The 27204-nt window shown below is 54.1% G+C and overlaps 6 protein-coding genes across 6 annotated transcripts; 4 read left to right on the plus strand and 2 right to left on the minus strand.

Moving 5' to 3' along the window:
* Window positions 1-468: 468 nt before the first annotated feature.
* On the plus strand, window positions 469-1721 carry MYCGRDRAFT_23060 (uncharacterized protein; the record flags this gene model as incomplete). Its single annotated transcript, XM_003849902.1, has 3 exons — window positions 469-532; window positions 598-854; window positions 912-1721. Coding segments are annotated over 3 exons (1131 nt in total), but the record flags the coding sequence as incomplete, so codon positions are not given.
* A 1474-nt stretch (window positions 1722-3195) lies between these two features.
* MYCGRDRAFT_95014 (uncharacterized protein) lies at window positions 3196-3750 on the minus strand (the record flags this gene model as incomplete). Its single annotated transcript, XM_003850417.1, has 1 exon — window positions 3196-3750. The coding sequence occupies one exon, from the start codon at window positions 3748-3750 to the stop codon at window positions 3196-3198; it is 555 nt and encodes a 184-aa protein (XP_003850465.1).
* Window positions 3751-4218: 468 nt separating this feature from the next.
* MYCGRDRAFT_46243 (uncharacterized protein) lies at window positions 4219-5698 on the plus strand (the record flags this gene model as incomplete). The annotated part of the gene is made up of 2 exons (XM_003849903.1): window positions 4219-5419; window positions 5475-5698. 2 exons carry the CDS (start codon window positions 4219-4221, stop codon window positions 5696-5698), a joined length of 1425 nt encoding a protein of 474 aa, XP_003849951.1.
* Window positions 5699-14835: 9137 nt separating this feature from the next.
* Window positions 14836-16642, plus strand: MYCGRDRAFT_95016 (uncharacterized protein; the record flags this gene model as incomplete). The annotated part of the gene is made up of 5 exons (XM_003849904.1): window positions 14836-14939; window positions 14999-15483; window positions 15707-15747; window positions 15873-16052; window positions 16148-16642. 5 exons carry the CDS (start codon window positions 14836-14838, stop codon window positions 16640-16642), a joined length of 1305 nt encoding a protein of 434 aa, XP_003849952.1.
* A 2673-nt stretch (window positions 16643-19315) lies between these two features.
* SEC8 (Sec8 exocyst complex component) lies at window positions 19316-22643 on the minus strand (the record flags this gene model as incomplete). The annotated part of the gene is made up of 2 exons (XM_003850416.1): window positions 19316-22116; window positions 22266-22643. The coding sequence occupies 2 exons, from the start codon at window positions 22534-22536 to the stop codon at window positions 19316-19318; spliced, it is 3072 nt and encodes a 1023-aa protein (XP_003850464.1).
* A 342-nt stretch (window positions 22644-22985) lies between these two features.
* Window positions 22986-26636, plus strand: PAFC2401 (Paf1p complex subunit; the record flags this gene model as incomplete). The annotated part of the gene is made up of 1 exon (XM_003849905.1): window positions 22986-26636. The coding sequence occupies one exon, from the start codon at window positions 22986-22988 to the stop codon at window positions 26634-26636; it is 3651 nt and encodes a 1216-aa protein (XP_003849953.1).
* Window positions 26637-27204: the final 568 nt, after the last annotated feature.

Below are 27204 nucleotides of genomic sequence, written 5' to 3' on the forward strand. Positions count from 1 at the left end.
GGAACATGTGACAGAGATATTGTCCCAAGTGTCGACTTGATCGCGAAGTGAGACCATTCACTGACGGCCTTATCAATCAGCTCTGAACGACGTTGTCAAAGCAGGCGATGAAGCTGGGTTTAACAAGCTCAATTACATGGTACGAAAGGCAGTTGTGGCAGGGCAGGCGTGGAGCCGTGTCTCTCAGCTTGTCTCTTTGAATTGGACATGGGAGCATGCTGACTTCTTCAAGGTCGCCAACCGCGGACAACTCCCCCGCTCTCCGACTTCCAACACAGCAGGTGCTTCCAATCACAACAACAACATTCAAAACAACAATTCGACGGCCTCTTCAATGGTGACCGGCGGTGCATACGCGCCGTACGGTAACAACGACTATGCGCGACCACAGCAGCAATTACCGCGAGCGAAATGTGAGCATCCGAAAAATGTCACAACAGCCGCACAAAATCTGACCTGTTTCTCTCAGACTTCAAATCGAGCCCGTTTTACGATGTTATAGACACGGTGATGCCACGGCAAGAACTACCTGGTACTTACATTTCTCTCTCTACCCTTCAATCAGAGGCACGCTTACGCATACTGATACAGAAACAGACATGCCGCAGAATCGCCACACGGTGCGCGCCATTCTCGCACTGAGCCCCGATCATGTCAAGACTCTCAAGGACGATCCATCCATGCGACTGATGCTCTTCTGCGGCATGAGCGGAAATATGTCGCCCTATGTGTCCGTCGACGTCGCGTTCCCAAATCAGCTCGAAGTCAAAATTAATGGTGATGACGTGAAGCACAATTTCAAAGGCTTGAAAAACAAGCCGGGAACGACGAAGCCGACCGATATCACCGACAAGGTTCGGAAAGCGCAAGGGTATCAGAATCAGCTGTCTATAACATATGCGCTGACGAAGAATCGCTTTGCGGTTGTCGTACACATGGTCAAGATGGTATCGGTGGAGGTTCTTGTGGAGCGATTGAGGAGTGGCAAAGTGGGCGGCATCATCTCAAAGCAGAGAGTGATTGATGAGATGAATCGAGCCAGCAAGGACGATGACATTTCGGCCACTTCGGTGAGGATGTCTCTGAAGGATCCGACGTCCACTCTGAGGATCAAGCTGCCTATCCGATCGAGCGTCTGCACACACAACCAATGCTTTGATGGCGAGATGTTCTTGCAGCTGCAGGAGCAAGCTCCACAATGGCAGTGTGTGGTATGCAACAAGTCCGTCACATTCGAGTCGCTGTGTGTCGACAAGTACTTTGAGGACATTCTTCAGCGTACTCCCACCTCGATCGAGAAGGTGGACATTGAGCCGAACGGAGAGTGGAAGGTCATCAAGGAGGAGGAGGATGTTCCTCAGAACGGAGCCTCAAGCAAAGCAAACAGAGCATCATACGATGATGACTTTGACGACGATCTTATTGAGCTCTCCGATGAGGAGACCAAGCCTCCAAATGGTCTGGTGAAGGCGGTGCAAGGCATTGGCACACCAGGCATATTCTCACCGAGTGGCGCTTTCAACACTCCTCCTCTCTCATCCCGCGGCCCATCAGCAGCGCCATCGCTACAATCTGCGGGAACCAAGCGTCCAGGAAGTGCGATTATCGACCTCACTTTCTCCGACGATGAAGATGAACCGCCACGACCGGCCAAAAGACAAACGACGAGTACGCATCCAAACCCACCACCCGGTACTTCCTTTCGCAGTCCCTCCACTACCCTCCCCGATCCCCGCTACCGCTCCAACTCCGCCGTGGCACCGCAAGGTACTGACAGCTTTAGGCCGTCAAGTAACTACAACACAGCAACAAACAGCACAGCCGCCGCCGCAAATTCAACCCGACCTCTTTCCTCCTCCCGCCCAGGACACGACTTCTTCCATTCAAACTCGTTCTCACACCTCAACAACCGCTCTTCCATCCACAGCGGCTCCTCATCACCACTACCGCCTCCCCCAGGCTTCCCCCACGCAGGAGGAGGGATGGGAAGTGGTGCGAGCGGAGGAGTTGGTGGAGCAGCCTCGACCGTCACTTTGGGTAACCCTTCGCAACCCCCAACCCGCGGCACAACCCACCAACAGCAGCAGTCCCATCCAACCCCCGTCTCGCCCTCTTGGGGCTTTTCTCCGCAGCTTCCTCGGCCGACCGGATCCAACGCAGGAGGCGGCAGCGGTGGAGGCGGGAGCGGAGGAGGAGGAGGAGGAACAGCCACCAACTCGACGCTCGCACCGGCGTTTCAGCCTTTTTCACTAAGGCCGGGACCTTCCTCGGCGAGTCCTGCTCCGGGACCGATATCCCAGCAGCAGCATCAACAGGGTTATTATGATTCAAGGAATGCTACGTCGAACGGAGAGTCTGCGTTTCGATTACCCCCGATTCAGACGAGTCGACCGCCGTCCGCGCAGTCAGCTTTGCAGGAACCGTGGAGGAGGGAGTGGTATCCAAAGGATAGTCCGGGCGGATCAGGATAACGGGTGATGGTGCCAGGCTCGAGTTTCATTTTGCATCTTTTGCATCTCAACGGCGGGCAGGAGGTCATGAGCATCAGCACGGCGTTCTCAAGATTTTGGGCGAAGGAATGTGGTAGTGTATACGTTAGCGGCAGGCGTGGGGCAGGCAAAAGGGGCGCATGTTACGATACCATGGGATGAATGCGAGTGAGAGAAAGACACATGCCGAGGAGAAGGCATGCGCAAGGTGAATTTTTGCAGCTATTCGTCTATCAGTCGTCCGTATAAGTGGCCTGGTAGTGCAATAGCTGCAAAAACTCGCTTTTGGTCGAAAGGCATATTGCAGCAGATACCACACGATGAGCAGCTCTCCAATGCAAACCAAGTACCGAGGTTGCCCTTGCGAGGACATTGCGTGGGTCTTGATCTTCTTGCTACGGTCCTCTTCTGAACTTCAACGTGAGCGAATACTGGTATTGTCTTTCAGAAGCTGATTCGAAACGTCGCCGACACAGTGCGACTTTGATGCGACCAGCCATGGATGAGCATACACTGCGGCGGACTCGGAGGAAAGTCACATCAACCCTTCTCAGTCCGCAACGCCCGGAAATCACAAATGAACGCCATTTCTTCATGAACTCGACCTTTTGAGAATCCCTTTCCCGAGAGACACCATCGCTAAACCGCAACAAAAAGTCACAACACCCCTTCCACTCCACCACCCTCCCCACTCAATCCTCAATCCTCAATCCTTCTCATCCAAGCCCACCTCCTCCATCAACACCTTCACCCTCACTCCCCTCTTTTCCGCCACCAATCCCGCCAATCCCATCCCCACGTCCTTGATCTCGTTATATCGATGCAGCAAATCGATGTGATTCTTGATGATGGCGTTGGCGGACTTGAATGCTTCTTCGGATTTCTTCTCGTCGGACCATTCGTCGGGCATCTGCAAGCCTGCCGGGAGGGGCATGGAGTTGACGAGGGACTGGCGTTCGGCTTGGAGGGTTGAGAGGCTTGCTTGGGCGGCGAGGAGGGCGGGGTTTGGTGGTTTCAATTTGGTTTCTGAGGAGGATGGTTTTGAGGGTGAGGATGGGATTTCGGCTTCGTCTGAGGCTGGGGTTGGTGCTGGATCGCTGCTGGGGAGGGCTGAGGATGATGGCGGGAGGGGTGGGGGGAGCATTTGTCCTTCTTCTTTCTGGTTATCGTTGCCTGTGGGTGCTGCGGAGTCTTGATTGTTTTCATCTTTGAGGTATTTCTGCCGATCTGCTGCGGGTTGTGGTAGTTCTTGCGAGGACATGGCGCCGTTTGATGAGCGCGAGCAATGTTCTTGGAGATGGACTTGTTTCTTCACTTTGACATTGGAGATGAAGTGGAATGGAAACGCTGAAGTTATATCGGGACGGCGATCTCGAAAAAGCTTGATTGGACCCTGGGTACAGGGGTATGGAGAATAGGCAGAGAACAACCTTGAGGGTTAAGTATCCGGCGGTGAACGAGCACGTTGTATGGTCGTTCGGTCAATGTGAGAGACGAACAGTGGATTGGATGCTCGACTCGCTCCTCATTGTCCTTGTCACGGCTTGATACTGCCGACCAGGGGAGAAGTCGTCGAACCAGTGGCGAGCTAGCGAATTACACCTTTCCCGGATCTGCATTTACTAAACTCCGGGAACCCCTTCCACACCTCACTCTTCCATCCTCTCACGCCATCTCACCCTCCTACTCCGCCCTCTCACGAACACCTCCATCCACCACGACCGCCACCATGGCTACCTTCCGCACTCGACCCGCCCTCCTGTCCGCCTCCGCCCTCCTCCTCCTTCTCACGCCCCTCACCCTCGCCCACGGCGGCCACGAACATGTCCCGGAAGGCATGGTAACCTCCCACGAACCTCTCGACTCCATCCTCTGGATCCACATCCTCCTCCAATCCTTCGCATGGGGCATCGTCTTTCCCACAGGCATGGTTCTCGGCCTGGTGAAATCCCGCCTTCACGTCCCGACTCAAATCCTCGGCGCCGCGCTTGCCACGGTGGGATATTTCATTGGCCATCTGCACAAAGGACGACAATTCGGACCCAACGCCCACGCGCAGTTTGCGAATTGGTTGATGTTCCTGCTCATTGGACAGGTCGTGTTGGGGGTGTATTTGCGGATGCATATCGAGAAAGGGTTTCTGGGGAAGATTCGGAATGTCGTGTTGGTGCGGGTGCACGCGGTGATGGGTGGGATTATACCTGTTGCGGCGTGGGTGCAGATGTTGTTTGGCGGGATTGCGAGTCAAGGGTTTTGTCAGGGAGAACACACTGGGCAATGCGCGGCGCACTTCATTATGGGCTCAGCATTTGTGGGCTACGGGATTGTGTTGACGTTGATGCTGTTGAATGGACAGGCGTGGTTGGCGAGGAGAGGAAAGAGTCAGGAGTTCTACGACAGTGCGGTGATCGCGGCGTGGGGTTGTGTCAATACATTCACCGAACATCGCTGGGGTGGGCCGTGGGTGCGGAACGACTTGCAGCACACGACGATGGGAATTATCTGGTGGGCAGCAGGACTGGTCGGAATCTGGCTAAGCAAAGACCGCCACGGCCGACCGCGTCGAAACATCATCCCTGGCATCGTCATCGCCATGACCGGCTGGGCCATGTCCTCCCATCCGCAAGAACTCATGCTCAGCACGATGGTGCATTCCGTCTTCGGATACTCCCTCATCGGCGCTGGCGTCTTCCGCATCATTGAAATCAGCTTCGTGCTGAGGGATCGCAATACACTCGTCGGACCGGAGGGTGGGGATGTGGACGCGGAGATCAACAGCTTCCAGTACTTCACGCCGTTCCTGCTGTACGCTTCCGGGTTCCTGTTCATGGGCGCCACGGAGGAGCAGATGGCGAGTCTGGCGGCGGCGGGCGTGACGCATGTTTCGTATATTTTAATTTTGTACAGCGTTTCTTTCTTGCTGTTTCTTTGTAAGTCCTTTTTTCGGATGCTCTATATGAGGCAATCGCTGACAATGATTCACAGTCGTCCTCATGCTCCTCCGCTTGTACAGCGCCTACGACGACTCACCGGCTGCGGTACAGATCAAAGACGAGGAAGTCCACTCCCGTCCGAATGGCCATGTACGACTACCTACTGCGGCGGACCGCCAGGCTCAGGATGCGGAAGAATTTGAGTTGGAGGGTTTGATGAGTGACGATGACGATGTAGCGGCTGGTGGGCACAAGAAGGAGAATGGGCGGTTATAGGATAGGGAAAATGGTTTGGGAAGTTTGGCGTTCACTTGAGAAATGGAAGGTACGAGCTACTATTGATTTGACACATTCAACTGAAAGTTCCTCAATACGCTATCGGCTGGATGCTAGCCAAAGGACGGCAGGTCCGAGAGGGCTGGTGGAAGCTGCGCATGAGGGCATCCGTCACGCAGACGGTCCCAACGTGAAGAGCTTGGATGGAAGGTGAATTCGACGCTCGAGTCGAAGGGACGAGGGGTGTCAAGCGCCACGTGAATTTCCATGCTGCGCAGCGGCGTGGGCTTTTTCCTTTGCTGTCTTGCTGACCTTTCGTTCTCTTGCACCAAGCTTTTCTTTTTGTTACCTTCAACTCTCGAATTCCAACCTTCCTCAACACCACAACCACTTCGGAAGACTTCGCAATCCTCAATCATCAACGGCGATGGCGATGGAGGACGCTGAGCGCATGAGGTTGATCCAACTCGGCGACCTGTTCGTATCATTCCGTCTGACCGATGATCTGAATAATACTAACCAAGAGGCCAGGGCCATGAATCTCCACGCGAAGCACAAGGCTAGCTTGACCAAATCGAAAGAAGATCCCACACTTTCGCAACTCCTCATCTTGAAGAACATTAGTGCAGATGCGCAGAAGCTGCTCATCCTGAGCCAGTGTCTCGGCCAGAAGGACGGCAGGAAATACCTCATGGCCGCCGAGCGAATCTTGGCTAAATACATGAACTTCACTGGGATCACCGAGGCCGCGTTCAGGCACGTCGCCGCGGTACAGACCGGCATTTGGCGTGACTGCCACAGTGACAGCGGGCGCCGCGCCGCTTTCGAAGCCGATGCCATCGCCAACAGCGCAGCCACCAAAGCGCGCATCGAGGCTCGGAACGCGGGAGGCCATCCGACTACGGTGCGTGCTAGTACGGACCACGATGCGTGGGTGAGGGAGGAGCTCATGCAATTGCCGCCTCTCTATGGCGGAGCGCGCAAGGCGAAGCAGAAATGTACCTTCTGCGGTTCGAAGTCCAACGACGACAACGTTTTGCTTGCCTGCGGTCGCTGCAAGAGCGCGCTGTACTGCGATAAGGACTGTCAGAAGCTGCATTGAAAGAAGCACAAGTCGGCTTGCGCGGAGAAGACGAGCGAGACCAATGGGGTCGGTGATGAAGGTGCTTGAGATTGTTGAGTGAGTCGGTCGTATTTCATTTTTGGCTAGCGTGGTGGAAAGTGAGACGGGCATTCTGTTTGCTGTGATGTTGCGAAGGTGCGGTGGGGAGTGAGGTGAGGTGAGGTCGCGTTTCCTTTTGTAAAATTTGCTGCCCTTCAGCTCCTACCTCGTACTTTTTCTTCTCTTCAACTTCGCCTTCCACACTCTTTCATGTCACAGCCTTTGACACCTCTATCACACTTAGCAAACAACGTCTGCACACCATCTTCACACGTCCACGATCGACACTCGCATCCTCGACACCTCAAGAAACACTCATACAAGATGTCCTTCATGCCCGCTGTCCCGATGACTGCCGATGAGATGACGAGATTGCGGAAGAGCGGCCAATGGTTGGTGACCTGCAAACGACCGCAGTCACTGCATGCTAACACTTTTTGCAGGCTTCTCAACCATGCCAAAAAGCACATGGAGCTCTTGGACGAAGCTCACCGCGACCACGCAGACGGCATCGAGCACACCCACCCAAATCGGATGACTCTTTGGTACAATGTGGCTCAGCTGCGAGCTGTGGGCGAGGTCCTCGGCTCGGACGGTATCGGGAGGCCCTTCACCACGCGCGGCGAGCAGCTTGCAATTCTGCCTTTCATGGAGCATGGCCGGGAGTTTGTTGACGAGTGTGTCACAAGACTGATCAATATGTTTCGCGACCGCCATGAGCTGGAAGTCACGAGACACGGAGCAAAATCGGGCTATGAACACGAACTCACAGAAGAGCAAGCGGACCCTCAACTTCGCCGCGACTATATCGCCTGGACGCACGAGCAATTCTGGGGCATACCATTCATGATGGAAGGGGTGGGTCCGAAGCAGAATTGCACGTTTTGCGGTGCGAGGTCTCAGCCGCACAGGGTGTTGAAGGCCTGCGGTGGCTGCAAGGTCGCGATCTACTGCGATAAGAGGTGCCAGACGATGCACAGGAAAGAGCACAAGGCGGAGTGCAAGGCCAAGGCTGGGGAAATCAAAGCTGAGGAGGCCTAGGCTGAGGGGACCAAGACTGAGGCCACCAATTGTGAGGAGACCAAGGGAGTGAAAGAAGAAGCTGCTTGAGAGTGTCACAGGTACGATGAGGAAAAGATCGACCGACGCGAATCGTGGGCGAGGAACATGAGAGCGTGGCAAAGTACGTGTAAGTAAGATTTCGTATCTTCCTGAGTTGAAGTAGGTTACTGTGGTGCCGTCGCTTTGCATGCTGTATTGAAGCTGGGAGTAGGAAGCTGTGCGGTCGTGGTCGCGTTCAGGTTGCCTCCTTGTCGCGGCTGTTGCCTTGAGTCCCTGCTTCACTTCACTTCCAACTTCAGCTCCGAACACTTTCATCTTCACCACCACTATCACCTTCAACACACCCGAGGTCCGCACATCAGCTCAACGCATACACTCCACAGCTTTACAGCGTCACCACTTCGAACACCCTCCAAACTCACCGTCAATACAGACAATGCCTGCCGCAATGACCGCCACGGAGAAGGCGAGACTGCTCAAACTCGGACAAGTGTTCGTAGCATCCCAAGAATGACTGTTGATGGAAGCATACTGACTTGGGCAATAGGGCGAAGAACCTGTACTACAAGCACTGGTTCAGCTTCGCCGAATCAGGAGGCTCAGACGGCATCAACATGGACCTCGCGGCCCGAACGTTCTGTCCGGATGCGAACAGGCTCCTGATCGTGGGCGAGCTTCTCGGCAAGGACGGCAAGGAGTTCGTCACGGGTGCGCAGGGCATCATGGCTCAGTACATGATGTTTCGACCCAACCTTGCCAAGCTCTGCCAGGAGACAGCCGCCGACAAAGCTGAATGCTACAGGAATCCTCAAGGGTTCACACCTGCAGAGATTGCTTACGCATACGAGCACATGACCAAGCGATCGAGAATCTCTAATTCCATGGCCAACAAGTCACCCGGCGAGGTGGCCAATGACGATCTCACTATCTGGCTTCACGATGATCTCATGGGAATACCACCTCCAGCTGGGGAAGAGGAGAAGCAAAGCTGCACGTATTGTGGACTGAAGTCGAACAAGGAGCGCGTGATGATGGCTTGCGGACGCTGCAAAGCTGCTCTCTACTGTGATCGGCTTTGCCAAAAGCTGGATTGGAAGTGCAAGGCTGGGCCATACTGCGACAAGAAGTGTAAGGAGAAGCACGCGGAGAAGGAGCACAAGGCGGTTTGCGCGAAGAAGGCCAACGAGAAGAAAGAGGCGGGTACTGAGGCTGTTTGAGAACGCCACAGGGACTCCCGGGCAGGAGGTGCAGGAGGTGGACAAGGAGCGTGAGAATGCGGTCACGTATGTGAGCCTGTCAGCTTCAGTCAAGGCCAGAAGAGTGATGTTCTGTTTGAGCTGATGCTCTGCACGTTTTCATAAGTATGCATCGCAGTTTTCGTTTGTTCAGAATGCGTCATTCATCATCAGCGTAAGCATCCCGTCCCCCGTTTGGCCGTCACCTGAAGCTCGCCCAAATTCTTTTCATCCACAACGACAAACACTGCACACTCACACACTGCAAGCATCTCGGAGCCCGCACGATGGCCGAGATGAACGACACGGAGCGGGCGAGGCTCATCAAGCTCGGCAATTAGTACGTCTCTCACAAAGCACTAGTTCTGAATAGCACACTGACCCAGACTCCAGCGCCATCAATCACCTGCGGAAGCTCGGCAACCCACTCAATCCGGATGACGCGGAGAAACCAGTTTCCAGAACATCTATGTTGGACGTCCTGATCGATGCAACGAAACTCGTGGTCTTTGGTATACTCCTTGATCCGAAAGGCGAGGGCAAGAACTTCTTCAAGCGCGGAAGGTTTCTCGCAAGTTGGCGTCCACTCAAAATCAACACCAAAGCCTTCGATGGAATCGTCGGAACAATGCTGCTCCGCTTTGACAGGCGCAATATGGCGGACAACAAGGCCGAACCGCTGGTGACAGAGTCTGCCGACCCTGACTATGTGCCGGACCCGGAGCTCCAACTCAAGATCAAAGAGAGCTATGAGGCCATGCTCGGGTGGGAAGCGATTGGACTGACGAAGGAGCCGCAGAACGAACAGTTCTGCGGTGTGGTGGGTCGCGAGGACAGGGTATTGATGGCGTGCGGGAGGTGCAAGTGTACGCTCTACTGCGACAAGGTCTGCCAGCGACTGCACTGGAAGAAGGAACACAAGGCGGCATGCATTTTGAAGACCAATGAGAATGTTGAGAAGGAGGATGTGAAGGACGAGGCTGCTTGAGAACGTCACCAGGAACATGAAGCAGAGGATGTTTACCGGCGAACGAGGAGGGCGAGAGCATGGCACCGTTCGGTCTCCGAGAACGACATGGCGGCTGCGATATCAGAGCAGACTTCTGCTTCACTTGCGGCATGGGCAAATTGTAAGTGAGAAACCGTCTCTTTCTTGTATGTTCCTTCAGCTCGGACGTGATCTCCCCAGAAGTGTCTCCCATCCGTTCCGTCGCTCTGACCGCGTCGGTCACTTGTTGTGTTTCAGAAGTGTCCGGCACGACTGCCTTCACTTCACTTCACTTCATCTCCGACTTTCAACATACGCCAGCAATACCTCCTACCGTGATAACAACCCTCACTCACAATGGTGACAATCGACCCCGCGGAGCGTCTCAGGCTCATCGAGCTGGGGAAACTGTTCGTCACCCCAAATCCTATCGCCGTCTGATGAAGACGCTGACATAGGCTACAGTGCCATGAATCATTTCGAGAAGCAACGCTCTTTCGTCTGCGATCCCGCCAAGGACATGAGCGACTACGAGAAAGAAAACCGCGCCCTCATGCGCATTCAGAACGACGCCCGCAAACTGTTGGTATTGGGCGACATTCTCGGCGACGACGGCAAGGACTTCCTCAAACTCGGCAAGAATGCTGCAGGCTTCATATTTCTGCTGTACAACATCGAAACGGATCATCAGACGATGGTGAAAGAGCTTGTCGATCTGTGGACCAACCTTCAGACGTCGACTGGACGCTGTGCAGACATCATCTATCCTGCTGGCTGGTCGCCGAGTGAGACTGACAGTGACTCAGCGGTTGATGAAGAATGGGCAGCGTGGTGCGCTGACTTTTATCTGGGTTCCGGGAAGGGGACCGGCAGGAGGTGCACGTTCTGCGGCGGAAGTACGCCGTTACCAAGACCGCTGCTCTTCTGTGGTGGTTGCAAGAATATCGTCTACTGCGACAGGACGTGCCAGGTGATGGACTGGAAAAGCGGCCACAAGTCCTCCTGTGCGAAGAATGAGGGCGGGAAGAAGGAGTGCAAGGAGGAGGAGACGAGCGGTGAAGCTGCGTGAGAACGTCATGCGAAGCACGAGTTTCCGGTCGGTGGAAAAGGAGGCAAGGGCACGGCATCGTTTGCTAGGTGTGTAGGATACGAGATGTTCGCTCGGCAGAAGAGGATTTGAACGCTCTGCTGAACTTCCGGTATGTGCAGATCTGTAAGTTCCAGACAAGCTCTCCTTTATGCCTTCTCTCAACCGCCACGTGGGCCGGTACTCTCATGCACGTTCCCGTGCAGTGACGTTCACTCGTGCTTGCTCCTGTAGCTTGCGATTGTCACGTCGCACAAATACTCTCTTCTTGCCCTCGTAGAACTTTCTTACCTTCACCGTCCAACATCATGGACGACTCGCACCGAAACTCGGAAATGGCGGACTTGGAACCTGCCGAACGTGCGCGACTCACCAAGCTGGGCAGACTGTAAGTAACACGCCCTCCACTGGCCTTGGGAAGAACTAACGCAAGTATACAGCGTCACGAACCACTTCACCAAGCATCGCGCACTCTTGCCCGATCCCGCGAAAGACAAGCCCAAGAAAAGAAGGGAAACTCCCACCGCAATGCGCTGCATGAACGACGCCGTGAGGCTCTGGGCCCTGGCCGGACCCCTCAACTCCGGTGACGGTCCCGAGGCCAAAGCAAAATGATCGAGGATCTTCTCTATCACGCTACGACATGGAGCTGGACCAAGTGGATGTGATGGAATTGATGGACCAGTACATCAAGCTCCATGGCAAGGACGTCACCAAGCGAACTGTGTACATCACGGGATTTCCTGACGACTGGGAACCGAGCGCAACGGATGCTTGGGAGGCGGTTGAGTATGAGGGTGCGTTGTGGTGATCAGGACTTCCTCACGGGCGAGGATAAGGAGAGGATGGAGAGGTGCAGCTTCTGTGGGGTGGGTGTCTTGCTGGGAGTGAAGTTCAAGGCGTGTGGTGAGTGTAAGGGTATGTTCTACTGTGATCGAAAGTGTCAAGTCTTGCACTGGAAGAAGGAGCACAAGAATGAGTGTAAAGAAATGATGAGCAAGAAGAAAGAGGCGAGCGAGAAGGAGGGAGCGGGTGGTGGATTCGCTTGAAGTCATCAAGGAAAATGTGTATGAATCTGTAGTTCCGATGAAGGCGAAGGACAAGGGCGTAACGGCACGACCTGGAGATGTTCGTGAAGGACTTGCTCGCTTGGTACCGCCGGTGTCGATGATTCTGCTTGGGTTGCGCATGTGTACTTGTGAGCAAGGAACGAGAGTTACATGATATTTTCTTTGAACCACGACGTGAATTGCCAACGAAGCACTCATACACACTCCAGAGTAGTGACGTGATTCCAGGCTAACCGCCCCTGAAATTTCCGTTTGTGGCGCTTGCAACTGGTCGGCTGCGTACAAACTCCCACCTGGCCACCGATCTCTCGACTCAATCTCCGTCATCCTCAGCACATCAAATAATCACATCGAGGCACGACAAGGACCATGCAGCCTGCAGAACGTGCACGACTGATCAAGCTCGGCGAATGGTCTGTACTCCCTCAACTCATCACCACTGTTTACCATGCTGACACCGATCATAGCGCTTTGAATCATCTCGAAAAGCACCGCTTGCGTCTCAAAAGACGCCGGACAGAATGGCGACATCAAGAAAACCTGGCTCGCTGCCTGTGCTATGCGCAACGACGCAGAGCATCTACTAGTCTTGGGCAAGATTCTCGGCGACGATGGCTGGCACTTCACCGACGTTGGCGCATCGGTTGCGCAGGTTCTACTCGTCAACCACAACCTTCACCCAGAACCTGGAATGAACGATATGGCCATTCAGCTGTGGAAAGACCGCCAGAACATGAGCACTGATTTGGCGAATCAAGCCAACCTCGCCGATAGGCTGCGCCAGACGCCTGCGCAAGGGACGCCGCTCTCTGCCAAACCGCTTATGGCGTGGGCTCTGGACCTGTGGCGAGTGCAAGGATATGATGAAATGAAGAAGTGTGAATTCTGTGGAGAGGCTGGCAGTGAAGAGACGGTATTGCAGGCCTGTGGTCGCTGTCGGATTACGCTGTACTGCGATCGAGAGTGTCAAGTTTTACACTGGAAGAAGGTGCACAAGAAGGAGTGCAAAGGGAAGGCGAAGATGAAGAAGGAAGCGACGAGTGGCGAGGGTAGCGGAACTCAGTGATCTATTGCAAGAGGGTCGTCCATCAAATACCGGCGAGAGATCTGCTTTGGCTGGGAAATGTGTACTTACATGTTCAGAAAGCGAGCTTCTCCTCCCTCAATATCGAGGATCCCAAGAGAACGAAATGAACGGCCCCAGCATGCTCCAGAGCAGTGACGTGGATTCATGCCGGTTCCCGACCCATGCGTTTGTCCCGTTTGTCAAGTTACCTCAATCTGCAACATTTCAACAGTCTTCATTTCACTCACGACCCCCAACTCTTTCAATAACAACCTCGCCATTCACGTTTTCGCACATCCGACGATGGCCTCGATGGAAGACTCGGAGAGAGCCAGGCTCATCAAGCTCGGCAGCCTGTTTGTTGTATCCTCCGGAATTTCAAAGAGCCGCATTACTGACTGAGGCCACAGCGTGCTAAATCATCTCCAGAAGCAGCGATTTTGCCTCGACGAAGCCGCAAAGATCAAGGCCCGCCGGAAAGAGTCCGTTGCGTGTGCGTACATCGACACCGACGCACAACTGTTGTTGGCCCTGGCGGAGCTTCTTGGAAAGGACTTCATCGATTTCGCCACTCGCGGCAAAGCAGCTACAGAATTCTTGTGGCTCAGATATCAGAAGAAGTCCTTCACCAACATGGCCGCGAACCTGGTCATACTGTACGAGGAGCGTTCGAAAATGAGCGACGCTACTGCCGAAGGTCTCCACCTGCCCGAGGTGACAGCCCAAATACATGCGTCCCAGAAAGGCCCAACTCCGACCGCTGCGACGGACTACTTATTCTCGTGGAATCTCGACTTTCTCAGGATACCAGGCGAGGAGGGCAAGCCAAAGTGCGCTTTCTGCGGTGAGCGTACGGGCAAAGACCAGAAGCTGATGAAGTGTGGTGGCTGTAAGATCATGATCTACTGCGATCGCAAGTGCCAGAAATTGGATTGGAAAAAGGGGCACAAGACCGCGTGCCAGGCGATGTCCAAGCAGGAGAGCAAGGAGATGAAAGGGGGGATTGCTTGATGTACTGCGGGCCGAACGCAACAAGAAGTATTGAACGAGTCTGAGAGGATAGAGAGGACGAAACGTCACTCACGGAGGTGTTCAAGAGAGCAAGCTGTTTTCCGATGAAGATTTTATTGATGCCTGAGGCATTTAAATGCTGAGTCATGCCTTTGGTAAGGTACCTTAGGTATACGTTCCTCCCTTTCTCCATCTTCCTCCTTCCATCCTCGTTCTTCGGGAAATCAGACGTTCTCTCGGACATGTGTTTGGACATGATCCCAGTCACTCAATCGCGGAGAGCATGTATCTCGTCGTCAAAAGTCGAAGAGTCCTTGGAAACGGGATGAATGCTCCAGCACGCTCCAGAGAAGTAATGTGTTTTCATTCTCCCTACGTTTGGCAAACTGCACGACTCTCATATACTTCCTATCTCAAGCTCTCCTGTCAGCTTACATTCGCCCACACTTATCCAACATGGAGGAAGAAGAAGCCAAAGAGCAACTCTGGACGGCGAGACAGGCCCAGGTCGCGGAAGATAGAGCTGCGGAGAGGGCGAGGCTGACCAGACTTGGAAACTTGTTCGTGCCAACCGAAGGACCAAAGCTGTGACATGCTACGTGACTAACGCCTGCTCCAGGGCCATTGACCATATGAATAAGCATCGAACTCTCCTCAACGAAGCTGACAAGGAGGACGACATCGCCAAGAAGAGGTATGCCTCCTGCATCATGCGCAAAGATGCAGAGCAGCTCGTGATCATAGGCAAGATCCTATGCGACTGTAATGGGGCCGGCAAGCATTTTTGGGACACTGGCGAGGAGCATCGGCGCCTTCTTCGTGATGCATTCAACATTGACGTGGATCAAGAGATGATCAACTTGATGGTCGACGGTTGGACGTCGCATTGGAAGACAAGGGACCTGATCACTGGTCGGGGCTGGGATCTTTCTGAAAAGATGCAAGACATGCCAGTCACGCCAGAGATTGTCTCGATGCCACATTCTGACTTGACAAACGCCAAGTGGTGGGATGTTCTCATGCAGGTCCGTGGATACGACGAAAAGGCTAATTGTGCGTTCTGCGGCGAGGCTCCGGCTATTGGCGCTGTACTGCAGATCTGTGGTAAGTGCAAGATCGTTCGCTATTGTGACAGGCAATGTCAGACACTCCACTGGAAGCAGGCGCACAAGGCGATTGTCAAGCCAAGTCTGAGAAAAGGGGCGAGGGAATGGATGGTGGTAATACTTGAGGCTGTCTGAAGCACAGCAGAGCAGAGCAAGAGAGAATAGTAGGGAGCCATCCAGTTGGACGAGAGTTGGGAGCTTCAGGCGAGGATGGCTTGAAGGATGTGAGTATCGGGACGACCTCACACTCGTTGCATACAATGTAAGTTTTTCATCGCTCGCCTTTCAATCTGTCCATTTGAGGTGGGATTGATCTTCCTGCACGCTCCCGTAAAGTGACGTGGGCTCATATCCGTGCTCTCGGCGTGCATCTGTCATGTTGCACAGAATCCTGCGCCGTTCCATCAAAAGCCTGCGTTTCCCGATTTTCTCTTCCTTCCACAAAATCTGGACGTCAACCACTCTCCCTGGACTCAGCTCGCAATGGCAACCATCGACGCCACCGAGCGTACGAGACTGATGAAGCTCGGCAACCTGTTGGTCTTTGTCCAAGCTGTATCGTCTCAGGTGTGAATGCTGACAAGAGCTATAGTGTTGCAAACCACCTCGAGAAACACTGGGTCCTCCTCACGAATGACCACTATCGACTGAGCACAACTCAGGAGATCATCGAGACTGTCATCATGCAGGCCGATGCGACACGATTGCTCGGTCTAGGCAAGCTCCTGGGCGAGGACGGCAAAGCCCTCACCGAGGCGGGCGACAAAGGCGCATTCTTCCTGGAGTTCTATCACGGCATGAACATTTCTCCCAGCGAGATCGACTCCCTTACGAGCCTCTACCAGCAGCGGCAAGCGAGCCCTACAGCTACAGCGGGAATGGAACACCCGACTCACGAATTGACGGATACGGACAAGTACTTCGTCTCCTTCGCCGAGGACTTCCTTCGAGTATGCAATGCGGATCCAAAGCCGAAGTGCGTGTTCTGCAATGACCGTCCGGGAAAGGGGAAAGCCTTGATGGCTTGTGGTCGTTGCAAGGATGCTTTGTACTGCGATAAGTTGTGTCAGCGGCTCGATTGGAAGAAGGGTCACAAGACGGAGTGTAAGGATACGATGGCGAAGGTCAAGGAGAGTAGTGAGGCTGATGCTGAGTGAAGCAGGACAAGGTGGTGGAAAGCTGTGAGATCGGACATGGCCGAGAAGATCTTGTTGAGGATGACTTCAGGAGATGGGTACTTGATCTTTGATATTCGTTGATGTAAGTGATGCAAATGCAACCCTTATTTCATGGGTCGAGCGGTATGTGAGTTCCTTTGAGTGAGGTCTTACAGCACCTTCCCGTCTTGAACATAAAGCGGGGCCAGTCTTGCCCGTGCCTTGGTCGCCGACTCTTCGGGCTGGAGCTGCTGCCCCTTTCACATCCTCGACTTCCCATCTTTGCCACTGCTCGATCTTCACCACTATCGTCACAACCTAACGGACACGTCAACCCTCACGTCTTCCACACCGCCTCCTCGACTTGTCCTCGCGTCACAAAATCTCCATGCTCTTCACCTCACCCTCACCACGTCGGAGACTCCGCGAGATGGCCGCGATTGATGCAACTGAGAGAGCGAGACTGATCAAGCTCGGCAACCGGTTTGTGATACTCCACGCACTACACATATCCTTATTCGGACGTCACTGACAGGTATCATAGTGTCATGAATCATGTCAGGAAGCTACGCTTCTGCCTTACCGATCCCACTGCATGTGAGCAGTACAGCAACGGAGACGACTTCATGAGATGGGACATGGCTCCGATCATCCAAGGTGATGCGGAGAGACTGCGTGCCTTGGGCCGACTCCTGGGTCTCGATGGCATGACCTTCATCAATGCTGCTCAAGAAGCCGAGGACTTGCTATATCATGCCTGGTGCAGGCAGGTGTTCGTCAAAAAGATCGAGGTGCTCGTGGCATGTTACCGACAGCACCGAGTGAGCAGCGCGGTTACCACATTCGTTTGCTCTGACGATGACAAGTACTCGTACACGTTCGTCGTGGACTTGTTCCAGCATCTCAGCGTGGATCCGAAGCAGAGATGTGCGTTCTGCAATGAAGCGCCGGCCCAGGACAAAGCTTTGATGACCTGTGGAGGATGCGAGATCCCGCTCTACTGTGATCGACTATGCGAGAAGATGGACAGGAAAGCACACGAACCCAACTGTAAGGAGCCGTCTACAGCGTCCCCAGAAGACACGCAGCCGGCGAGCGAGGATAATACAGCCGAAGTCGAGGTTGGCAGTGAAGACGATGAGGAAGACGGCGGAGTGTCTCTTTGGAGGACGGAGAGTAGAGCCCGTCAATAAAGGGGGCCTGTGAGCAATGAGGAGAGGATCACATGACAGAGTATGCAGGGACGGTCAAAGCGAACCATGAGGGAAGCGCAATTGTTTCCTGAGTCCACTTCTAGCTTAGTGGCGGAGTTCTGTTTGCTTCTCAGATGGAAGTAACGACACTGGCTCCAGCCACTTCTCATTCACCTGCTCCGGCTCAACTCACCTCACAACCCTTGTCAAGTCTGACTGTCTGTCACCTGAACATCTAGTTCCTTTCCAACCTTCACTTCGTCACCAGACAACCTCCACGAACCGTCAACCTCCAGAACCCGCAATATTCATGGCGATCATGACGGCCGCTGAGCGCGCGAGACTGCTCGAGCTCGGCCAATTGTTTGTACCGCTGCGATTCTGCCGCCAGTAATGCAGGCTGACTTATTTTACAGCGTCTTGAATCGTCTCGAGAAGGATTGTGCCATGCTCGCCAAAGCTGCGCACCCTGTACAGAAGGAAGAAGGAAGAATCGTAATTCGTCTCAATTTCCTCAGTGAGGACGAGAAAACGGCCATCCATCTCATGAAGTACGATGCACAGAGGCTGCAAATACTGGGCGAGATCTTGAACGAGGATGGGACTATCTTTACCACTGAAGGCAACCGGACAGAAAGCTGGCTGCTGGAGAAATACAACATCGGAACCAAGAAGACAACCAATGCGGACCAGGTCGAGTTCTGGAAATTGCGCCAGACGATGGACGAATTTTTGGCCAGCACCCTCGACACCACCCAGCATTTGCTGGAGAAAGACGGCAGACTCGAGGGCGAAATGGATTGGAAACTCCAAGACTTTTTCGCGTGGGGTGATTATCTCCAGCGAGTTCCTGCTGCAGTAGGGAGGCAAAAATGCGCATTCTGCGGCGATCAGGAAGCGGATCATCGGGTGTTGCGGGCTTGTGGTAGCTGCAAGAAAACGCTCTACTGCGACAGGACATGTCAAAAGATGCACTGGCGCAAGGAGCATAAGGCGGTTTGCAAGAAAGCAGACAAAGCGGAGGGAACAGAGGACATGAAAGCGGAAGAGAGGCAGGAGAGGAAGGCCAAGGAGGGTGGAGCCGAGGCTGGTAAGGTTTTGGAGAAGATCAAGGAGATGAAGATTGAGGACAACGAGACTGAGGAGGGAAAAATGGCGGACAGCAAGGAAGGAAACCAAGGTTTGGTCTGAGCACTCCACGACAAAAAGGAAGAGCGCCGACGCCTCATGTCTGGACTCAGATCGGCATTGAGACGTTGACAGCTGCAAATGCCAGGATGCAACGCAGCTCATGCGTGGAAGTGAAGGAGGTATAGCTCAAGCTCGACGACTTGGTGCGGGTTGCGTTGCGCTATGTGACTGCTTGTGTCATAATCACTCGTGAGTGAATGAGTTCTTCGACATCCAAGTGCAATCGTGACAGCAACCACAAGTGCCGAACAAGCCTCTCGTTCAACTGATGCAGCCACCAAGATATCGCTCACTCGATCCTCGCCACAAAGTCCTCCACGCTACCCTCCCTGCCGCTTCCCCAAGACAACCTCAGCAACGTCTTCAAATCCTCCTTCGCGTACCCCTCCTTCACGCCTTTCGTAACCAAATCCTCTGGATTCCTCGCAAATTCATAGAAACGGGCGGCAATTCCCAAATCGGCATCTGTCTGCATCGACATCTTTAACGTCTGCTGCAGGACCAATGTATTCAAGCCTAGCCTCTCAATACCAAACTTGTCCAAACCGCGCACACAGCCCACGAGAGACACGAGCGCATTGTTGGCCAGCACGTCGATTTCGGCTGTGAGGAAGGCGTATTGCGGCTTTAGCAGGTTGGCGGCAATGGCGCTGTCGTAGGTTCCAAGGGCTGTGCAAAGGCTGAGGATCGCTGCGTCAGGATCGTTGTATGGCTGACCGAGGGCATAGGTCGTGTCCATGGCTGTGTAGATACCATGCAGGACGTGGAGGCGGAGATCGATATGCAGGGTGCGGAGGATGAGGGATGAAAGCTCAGTAAAGGATGACACAGCACCGTCGAAGGCGCTGGCGGTCTGCTCGTCTAAAGGGAGGTAGGGCGATGAGGGAGCGGTCGTGAGTTGTTGAGTTTGGGTCCAGCGGCGGCGGTCGTGGGGTTGGAGGTTGGCGGTCTCAACGGCGAATGGAGAGATGTAGCGGAGTTGTTGACAGCGAGAGGCGAGCCATTTCATGGAGACGTGCAGAGTGCAGAGCGCTGCGAGGGCTTTGCGGTCGTGGATGAGGTCGGCTTCTGCGAGGGTGCGGGTCTTGACGGTGTTGAGGAGGAGCGCAGTCTCCTTCTCTGCGAGAACAACGGCGTCGGCAGGACTGGCTTTGGTGAGATCGATCACAGTATCGTTGATGTCTCCGCTTGTGGCCAGATGAGCTGCGAGGCGCATCTTGACGTCGCCTTCTTGCGCTAGCTGTGCTCGTTGCAGCAGACTCTTCGACCACGAATAGCACTTGTCGTAGTACGTCCGCAATTGTGTGATGATGAGTTGACTGAAGCTCTGGTCGTGAGGAAGTGTATCCAACATGACGCAGAAAGCTTCGATGAGTTCGTAAAATCGTGCTGTGCCTTTGAAGATCGGTCGCTGGGCGTGCATCTGCCATGTGGGATCGGTCTGGAAGGCGTCCATCTCGGTCATACTGCGGTTGCAAAGCTCCAGCAGAGTTTCATCCAGCTGTGGGTAGAAGACGTTGATCAGAAAGTCGTCGAGGAACGATGTCAAGGTGCTAGAGACAACGCCCGAGTTCGGCGGAACAACCTCTCGTAAGCGGTTGAGGAATGCAAGTGAGGGCTTGAGCAGGATGCCCATGTTGAACACGCTTGGCTCCACCAGCAACTTGTGACCTGTCGCCGACACATCTGCTATTCTACCGCGTTCCCGCTTCGCCTGTTGCGCACTGTTGCCGATCAAGCCGGGGACAGATTGCTTCAATATGAACTCAAGATCTTCACGCTCGGTGGCGAGCTCATTAGACTTGCTGTCCGTGTCTGCCATCTTGAAAAGCTTCCGATTCCGGTCGCGCGGTTGGGCACGAAAGATATTGGCGCTGGAGTCAGCCTGCTGCCGTGATCGATGGCCGACATTTCCTGCTGTGGCCAGATGATCGTGCAATAACGACCGAATCTCGCTCTGGAGGAGCTTCCATAGTTCCCGGAAACTGCGATTCAAGGCTGGATCTTCGTGTGAGTCTCTCCGTATTATGGCTGCAGTAACATCGTGAAGTACGCGATGTCCCTCCGCTATCGCCTCATACCTCGCGTATAAGGTGGTCAGTAGATCCTCTAGTGTGGCCTGCCGCTCTCCTTGTGGTCCAGCAGTGAAGCCCGACTTCTGCTGACCTCTCGTAGCTGTTCGTAAGATTGCAGGATGTCTTTGCTCGACCTCCATATGCGAACGCTCGACGACAGTGAATAGCTCGACCGGCAAACGGTTCTCAATGGCATCAACAGCCACATCTAGCCTAGCCATCTTGTTCAACGACTCCAACAACAGTTGTATGTAATAGAATGTGTCAGCCTCGGGATTGCGAGTCGTGTCTTCGGCCATCGGTCGAGATCCATCGTAATTCTCCAGAAATTGATGCATTGCTCGCTGGGCCACGTCAATGGATGCTGTTGAGGGATCTCGCTTCATATGCGATTTCCACCGCTCCTCACAGTATGGACTTTTGAGGTAGAGATGGTTGTGTAGTTCCTCGACAAGGATGTCGGTAAGGGAATGCTCCTGGTTGCTCAAGTAGACTCGCAGATCGCTCAAAGCTCCAATTTCTTCCATCTCTGGCTTCCTGATCATTTTGAGCGCATCTTGCAGCGTGTCGACAGCGCCAAGAAAGCGCTTTTCCGATATTTGAGCTTCGAGCTGTTCTGGAACAGCCTGCAGCTGCTCGATCGTGCCGAGGACCTGCAGCATCTGGTCGTAGCTCTGGCTGCTCTGCGCGAAGGCTTTCAATTCCGGGCGAGGACTCGCCAGACTGCTCTTCGCCAGGACCAGACCGCCTCGCAGGGTTCGCACTCGATGCTGAGATGCCACAATGGCAGCCTGTATCTTGTGGAATGTACCGATACTACTGTTGAATCCTTGATGGTGCTCGTTCACAATGACCTTGAGCGCATTCTGTAGCTGCTGATGAACATCCTGGAACTGTTCATACTGATCTGCTAGACCAAGTGACGACGGGTCCATTAGTTGCAAGGCGACCTTGACGGGTATGCAATTGTCGGAAGACATGAAAGACCATTGCCGGTCGATGAAGCGTAGGATATCTGTCGGGTTTGTGAGCTTCTCATTCGAGAAAGGCAATCCATAGTAGGATGAGTCGCGTCGGCTTGGCATGCAAGTCGAATACCGCATGCTGTTTTGCGATCTTGTGTCCATGGGGTGCTGCCAGTACATCATAACAGTGATTACTCACCTTCTACTTGTCCACTGGCAGGTCCATATCGCGATGCGACCCTGCTCCTGCTCCTGCTCTCGCTGTCGTACCCTCCATCCTCTTGCCCTCCAAGTCGTGATGGCTGACGTGGTGCACGAAGCCCTCCATATGTGCCTGGCCCACCGCGAGATCGACTCCGGTCCTCCACGCTGTTCTCGCGACTGCTATCGTATTCAAACCGGCCTAGCATGTTTCCACCTCCATTTGTGTGGTTGGACGTGCCATTGGTCTGCTGGCGCATCCACGACATGCTGGCAGGGGAAAGAGAGGTCGGTCGTTCGGCGTTGCCGTGAGGGAAAGCTATGCTCGGACTTTCATGGCGATATGGCACTATTGGCGACCGTCCGATCTATCAGCGACGATACGCAACAAAGTATTAGAGAAATATGTTGTCTTGTGAAGCTCCCATGTCCACAGCATCGCGGAGGTGACGCGGGATTGAGGCTCTGCGGCACGTGCCATCGCGCTTCTGAAGTTCACGACACGGCGATCACTTTCAATCCATCGCGACAATTCATCGACTCCACCCTTGACCGCACCACCACCGTCCCTACATCCAATACGTCGCGCCGAGTTGCTTCAATCGGCGTCCCACAGCTTCACTTCTTCATCCCGGAAATGGCGACCTAAGCCTGCGACACAACGATATTGAATGAACGACGCAGGCCGGCAAACCTCGAACAGCACACTTCGATCGTGATGGCGACGCTCACGAATGGCCACCGGAAGGGCGTCAATGGGACTTCTGCACCGAAATCCTTCGTCCGGTTCTCAGACATCCCCAATGCGATCGATGTACCTGTCGGCATCGACGCAGGTGATGGTGATGAAGCTGTCAACATCGATCTGACCGAGGAGCTGGAGGATGTCAGCGAGCTGTGTGACTTGCTGCAGAATGAAAGAGCGGCGCGCAATATCTGGATAACAATCGCATTCTCGTACGCCAAGCAAAAGAATGCCGATACTGCGATTGAGATCTTGAACAAAGGCTTGGAGGCCAAGCAAGACGGCACAAATGAGGATCGGCTCAGTATACTGGCATGTCTTTGCTGGCTGTATTTGTGGAAATGTCGTCGGGCGCCTCGAGTGAAACCTCTGCCTCCTGCGGATGAACGGAACAAGGAGTACTGGCTGGCCGCTGCGACAAGCACGGTCAACGAGGCGTCCAGAATCAATCCTTCGTACCCTCCGCTCTATCTTGCTCGCGGCACGGCCCATCTTCTGCGTGCTTCGCTGCAACCAGTCAAGTACGGACCTGGCTCGGAGCATTCAGACCGAAATGACACCCTCAAGCAAGCCATCAGATGCTTCGACGATGCATACCGCGCCTCGAACCAGAAGAACGTGATGGCCATTGTTGGCAAAGCCAAGGCGCAGTTCTCAATGGGCAAATTCGCCGAGGCGTATGTACTATACCAACAGGTGCTGGATCGCGCGCCGGATATGATCGACCCGGACCCACGAATCGGCATCGGCTGTTGTCTGTGGCAGCTCGGTCACAAGGAGAACGCGAAGGATGCATGGACTCGAGCTCTGGCACTCAACAAAGTGTCGGTGGGCGCAAATATCCTGCTCGGCCTTTACCACTTGGACGAGGGCAGCCATCACAACTCGAACAGCCCTGAATTTGCAGATATCTACAAAAAGGCCATGACAACATATATCCAAACCGCCTTCAAGCTCGACGACATGCAAGCGATGACATGCTCAACATTTGGCCAATACTTCCTCGGTCGAAAGAATTGGGCGAATGTCGACCGTCTGGCAAAGCGCGCAATTGAGCGCACTGATGTTGGCACAATTGCCAGCGACGGATGGTACCTCTTGGCTCGGAAAGATCACTACGAGGGAGATCTTGCAAAAGCACAAGAGCACTACAGCAAGGCTGATCAGGCGCGTGGTGGAGACGACAAGGGATTCCTGCCTGCGAAGTTCGGTGTGGCACAGTTGAAGACCTTAATGAACGATTACGATGGTGCAAAATTCAGACTGGAGAAGATGGTGTCAACAAACAAGAGCGTGGAAGCGTTGACTTTGCTCGGAATCCTGCATGCCGAGGACGTATACACGAGTCAAGCAGCTGGATCTCGAGAGGACAAAAGCTCCGAACGCAAAAAGGCCATTGCGCTGCTCGAGCAAGTACGCGTCGCCTGGAAGGATGGAAAGAAGAAGATCTCGCCAGACTCTTCTGTCCTGCTGAATCTCGCCCGATTGTACGAATCGGATCAACCCGACAAGGCACTGGCATGTTTGGAGCAAGTCGAGCAGATGGAGATTGACGAGATCTCGGATGAAGACCTGCCGGAAGAGATCGAGGAGGATGAGGCGGCCGTGAGAAGTGCCAAGAGGGACATGCTCAGCCCACAGTTGTTGAACAACATCGGCTGCTTCCACTTTCAGGCGGAGAAGTATCCGTTAGCTCGACAAGACTTCCAAGCAGCGCTAAGGTCAAGCGTGGCTATCGGCAACAAGGACGAGTCGGTCGACACTGATGCTCTTGTCTCAACCATCAGCTACAACCTGGCCCGCACGTACGAAGCCGAAGGCATGGAGGACGATGCGCAGAAAATCTACTCCAGTCTGCTCGAAAAACATCCTGACTACATTGATGCCAGGGCTCGTGTGGCGTACATCACGCTCCACACTGATCCAGCGGAAGGTGCTAACGCGATCAAGTCGTTATTGGAGTCAGAGCCTGACAATCTGGAAATTCGCGCATTGTATGGCTGGTACATCAATCGAAACAAGAAGCGTACCCTTCAACTTAACGAGGATCAAGAGCAACGCCATTACAAGCACACGCTCATGGAGAAGGACAAGCACGACATTTACTCGCTCACAGGACTTGGAAACTTGCATCTGGCTGTCGCAAGAGAGTCGCCGCGAGACACAGACCAGCACAAAGAGCGCCGCAGCAAGACATACATGCGTGCCATCGAGTTCTTCGACAAAGTGCTAACTCTGGATCCCAAGAACGCCTTTGCCGCTCAAGGCATGGGTATTGCCATGGTAGAAGAGAAGAAAGACACCAGCGCCGCTGTCCAGATCTTTTCGAGAGTAAGAGAAAGCATCAAAGACCCCTCTGTTCACATCAATCTCGGTCACGTCTTTTGCGACCTCAAACAATTCTCGCGCGCCATCGAAAACTACGAACTGGCTCTGGCAAAGTCAAGAGATGCTGATCCACAGACGATGGCATGTCTTGGCCGTGCCTGGCTCATGCGCGGTCGTGCAGAAAAGAACCTCGAAGCTTTCAAGACGAGTCTGGACTACTCCGAGCAAGCAGTGAAGGAAGCTCCGGACAACATCAGCTTCAAATTCAACGTTGCATTCGTGAGGATGCTGATTGCACAGCAAATGATCGCACTGCCCGAAGCCGACAAGACACTGTCAGATGTGGAAACCGCAGTCACAGGCCTGGACCTTGCCATTGAGTCTTTCACCGAGATCGCGAAAAGTCCAAATGCCCCATTTCCTCGCCATGACATCGAACAGCGCGCCAACATGGGTCGCAACACGATGAAACGCCAACTTGCCACGACTGTGGACAAGCAAGCCGACTACGAACGCAAGCATGCCACTCGTCTCGATGAGGCTCGCAAGCGCCGTGAAGCAGAGATTGCCAAGCGGCAAGAAGAGAAGCGCATCGCGGACGAGAAAGCGGAAGAGGAGCGCCGCAAGATCAAAGAAGAGCGCGAGAAGATGGCCGAGGAGGACCGTGAGCTTATTGCGAAGCGTCTAGAGGAGGAGAGAGCTCGGGAAGCAGCAGAGTACACGACCGATCCGGACACAGGCGAGCGAAAGAAGCGCGAGAAGCGGCCGAAGGAGAAGCGGCCGAAGCGCAAAAAGAAGGGCGAGGACTCAGACACGGGTGACGAAGGTCCATCGTATGCCACAGATGAGGACGGCGGCCGTAGACGCCCACGCAGCAAGGCTGCGAGCGCTACAGGCAGTGATGGCGAGGCACCGAGAAAGAAGAAGAAGAGACGCTTGGACAAGGCCAAGGGCGCGGCGGTCAAGAATTCGAAGTACAAGTCTGCGGAGACTGTGCAGGATTCAGACGACGACGACGATGCTGGGTTGCAGCCTGCTGCACCTTCTGCTCCGAAGTCCGACGACGCTGGAACTCCTGCAGTGGATAGTGATGCTGCGGACGATGCGATGGCGGATGGAGGCGATGAGGATGACGAAGATGAAGAGCGCGTCGTACGTCCTCAGCGGAAGAAGGCTGCAAGGATCGTGGACGACGACGATGATGAGGATGGTGGCGTGGCAGTTCCTACCGGTGACACTTCGATGGTGGACGATAGCGTTGCGGCAGCGGGAGACTCGGACCACGGAGGCTCATGAGAGGGGTTGCCGCGATGGGATCGAGGTCATTTGCCTGTCGGCGGTCAGTTCATCTCCAACACCTTTGTGATTCGAAAGCGCGGCGTTGGCATGTCACTGCTGCTAGGGACGGCAAGATCGTGCTCGGCAGCGTCAACATTAGAGAGGTGGGCTGTACTCGTATTTGGAAAAGTTTGAGCACCAGTGTAGTGTATAAAGACCAGAGAAACTATTCATCAGCCAAACTCCTTCCATTGTCCCCAGTGCTCACCATGCCTGGATCTCCTTCGACTGTGCCTGGTTACAATACGAGAAACCCACTTCTGCCACTCAAGCCTTCACTAGACATCGGATCCCTACCAACATTTCTCGCCTGACAGCTCGGTCCTGCCCCTGGTCCATGTCTGACCCGCCAAATTCGGGACATTACTTAGCGTCCTGCCGGATGAGGCCAATTGTCTTGCAAACCGAGGATTTGGTGGCTGAGACTAGACCAGGGATGATTTGGCTATAGGCATGGTATGTTCGGGATAGTGGGAAGGAAAATTGTCGGCGACATGGAGGACGTGTGATTAAATGGCAGAGGGGC

This window comes from Zymoseptoria tritici, chromosome 8 (assembly GCF_000219625.1).
Source record: "Zymoseptoria tritici IPO323 chromosome 8, whole genome shotgun sequence".
In the NCBI taxonomy this organism is placed as follows: Eukaryota; Fungi; Ascomycota; class Dothideomycetes; order Mycosphaerellales; family Mycosphaerellaceae; genus Zymoseptoria; species Zymoseptoria tritici.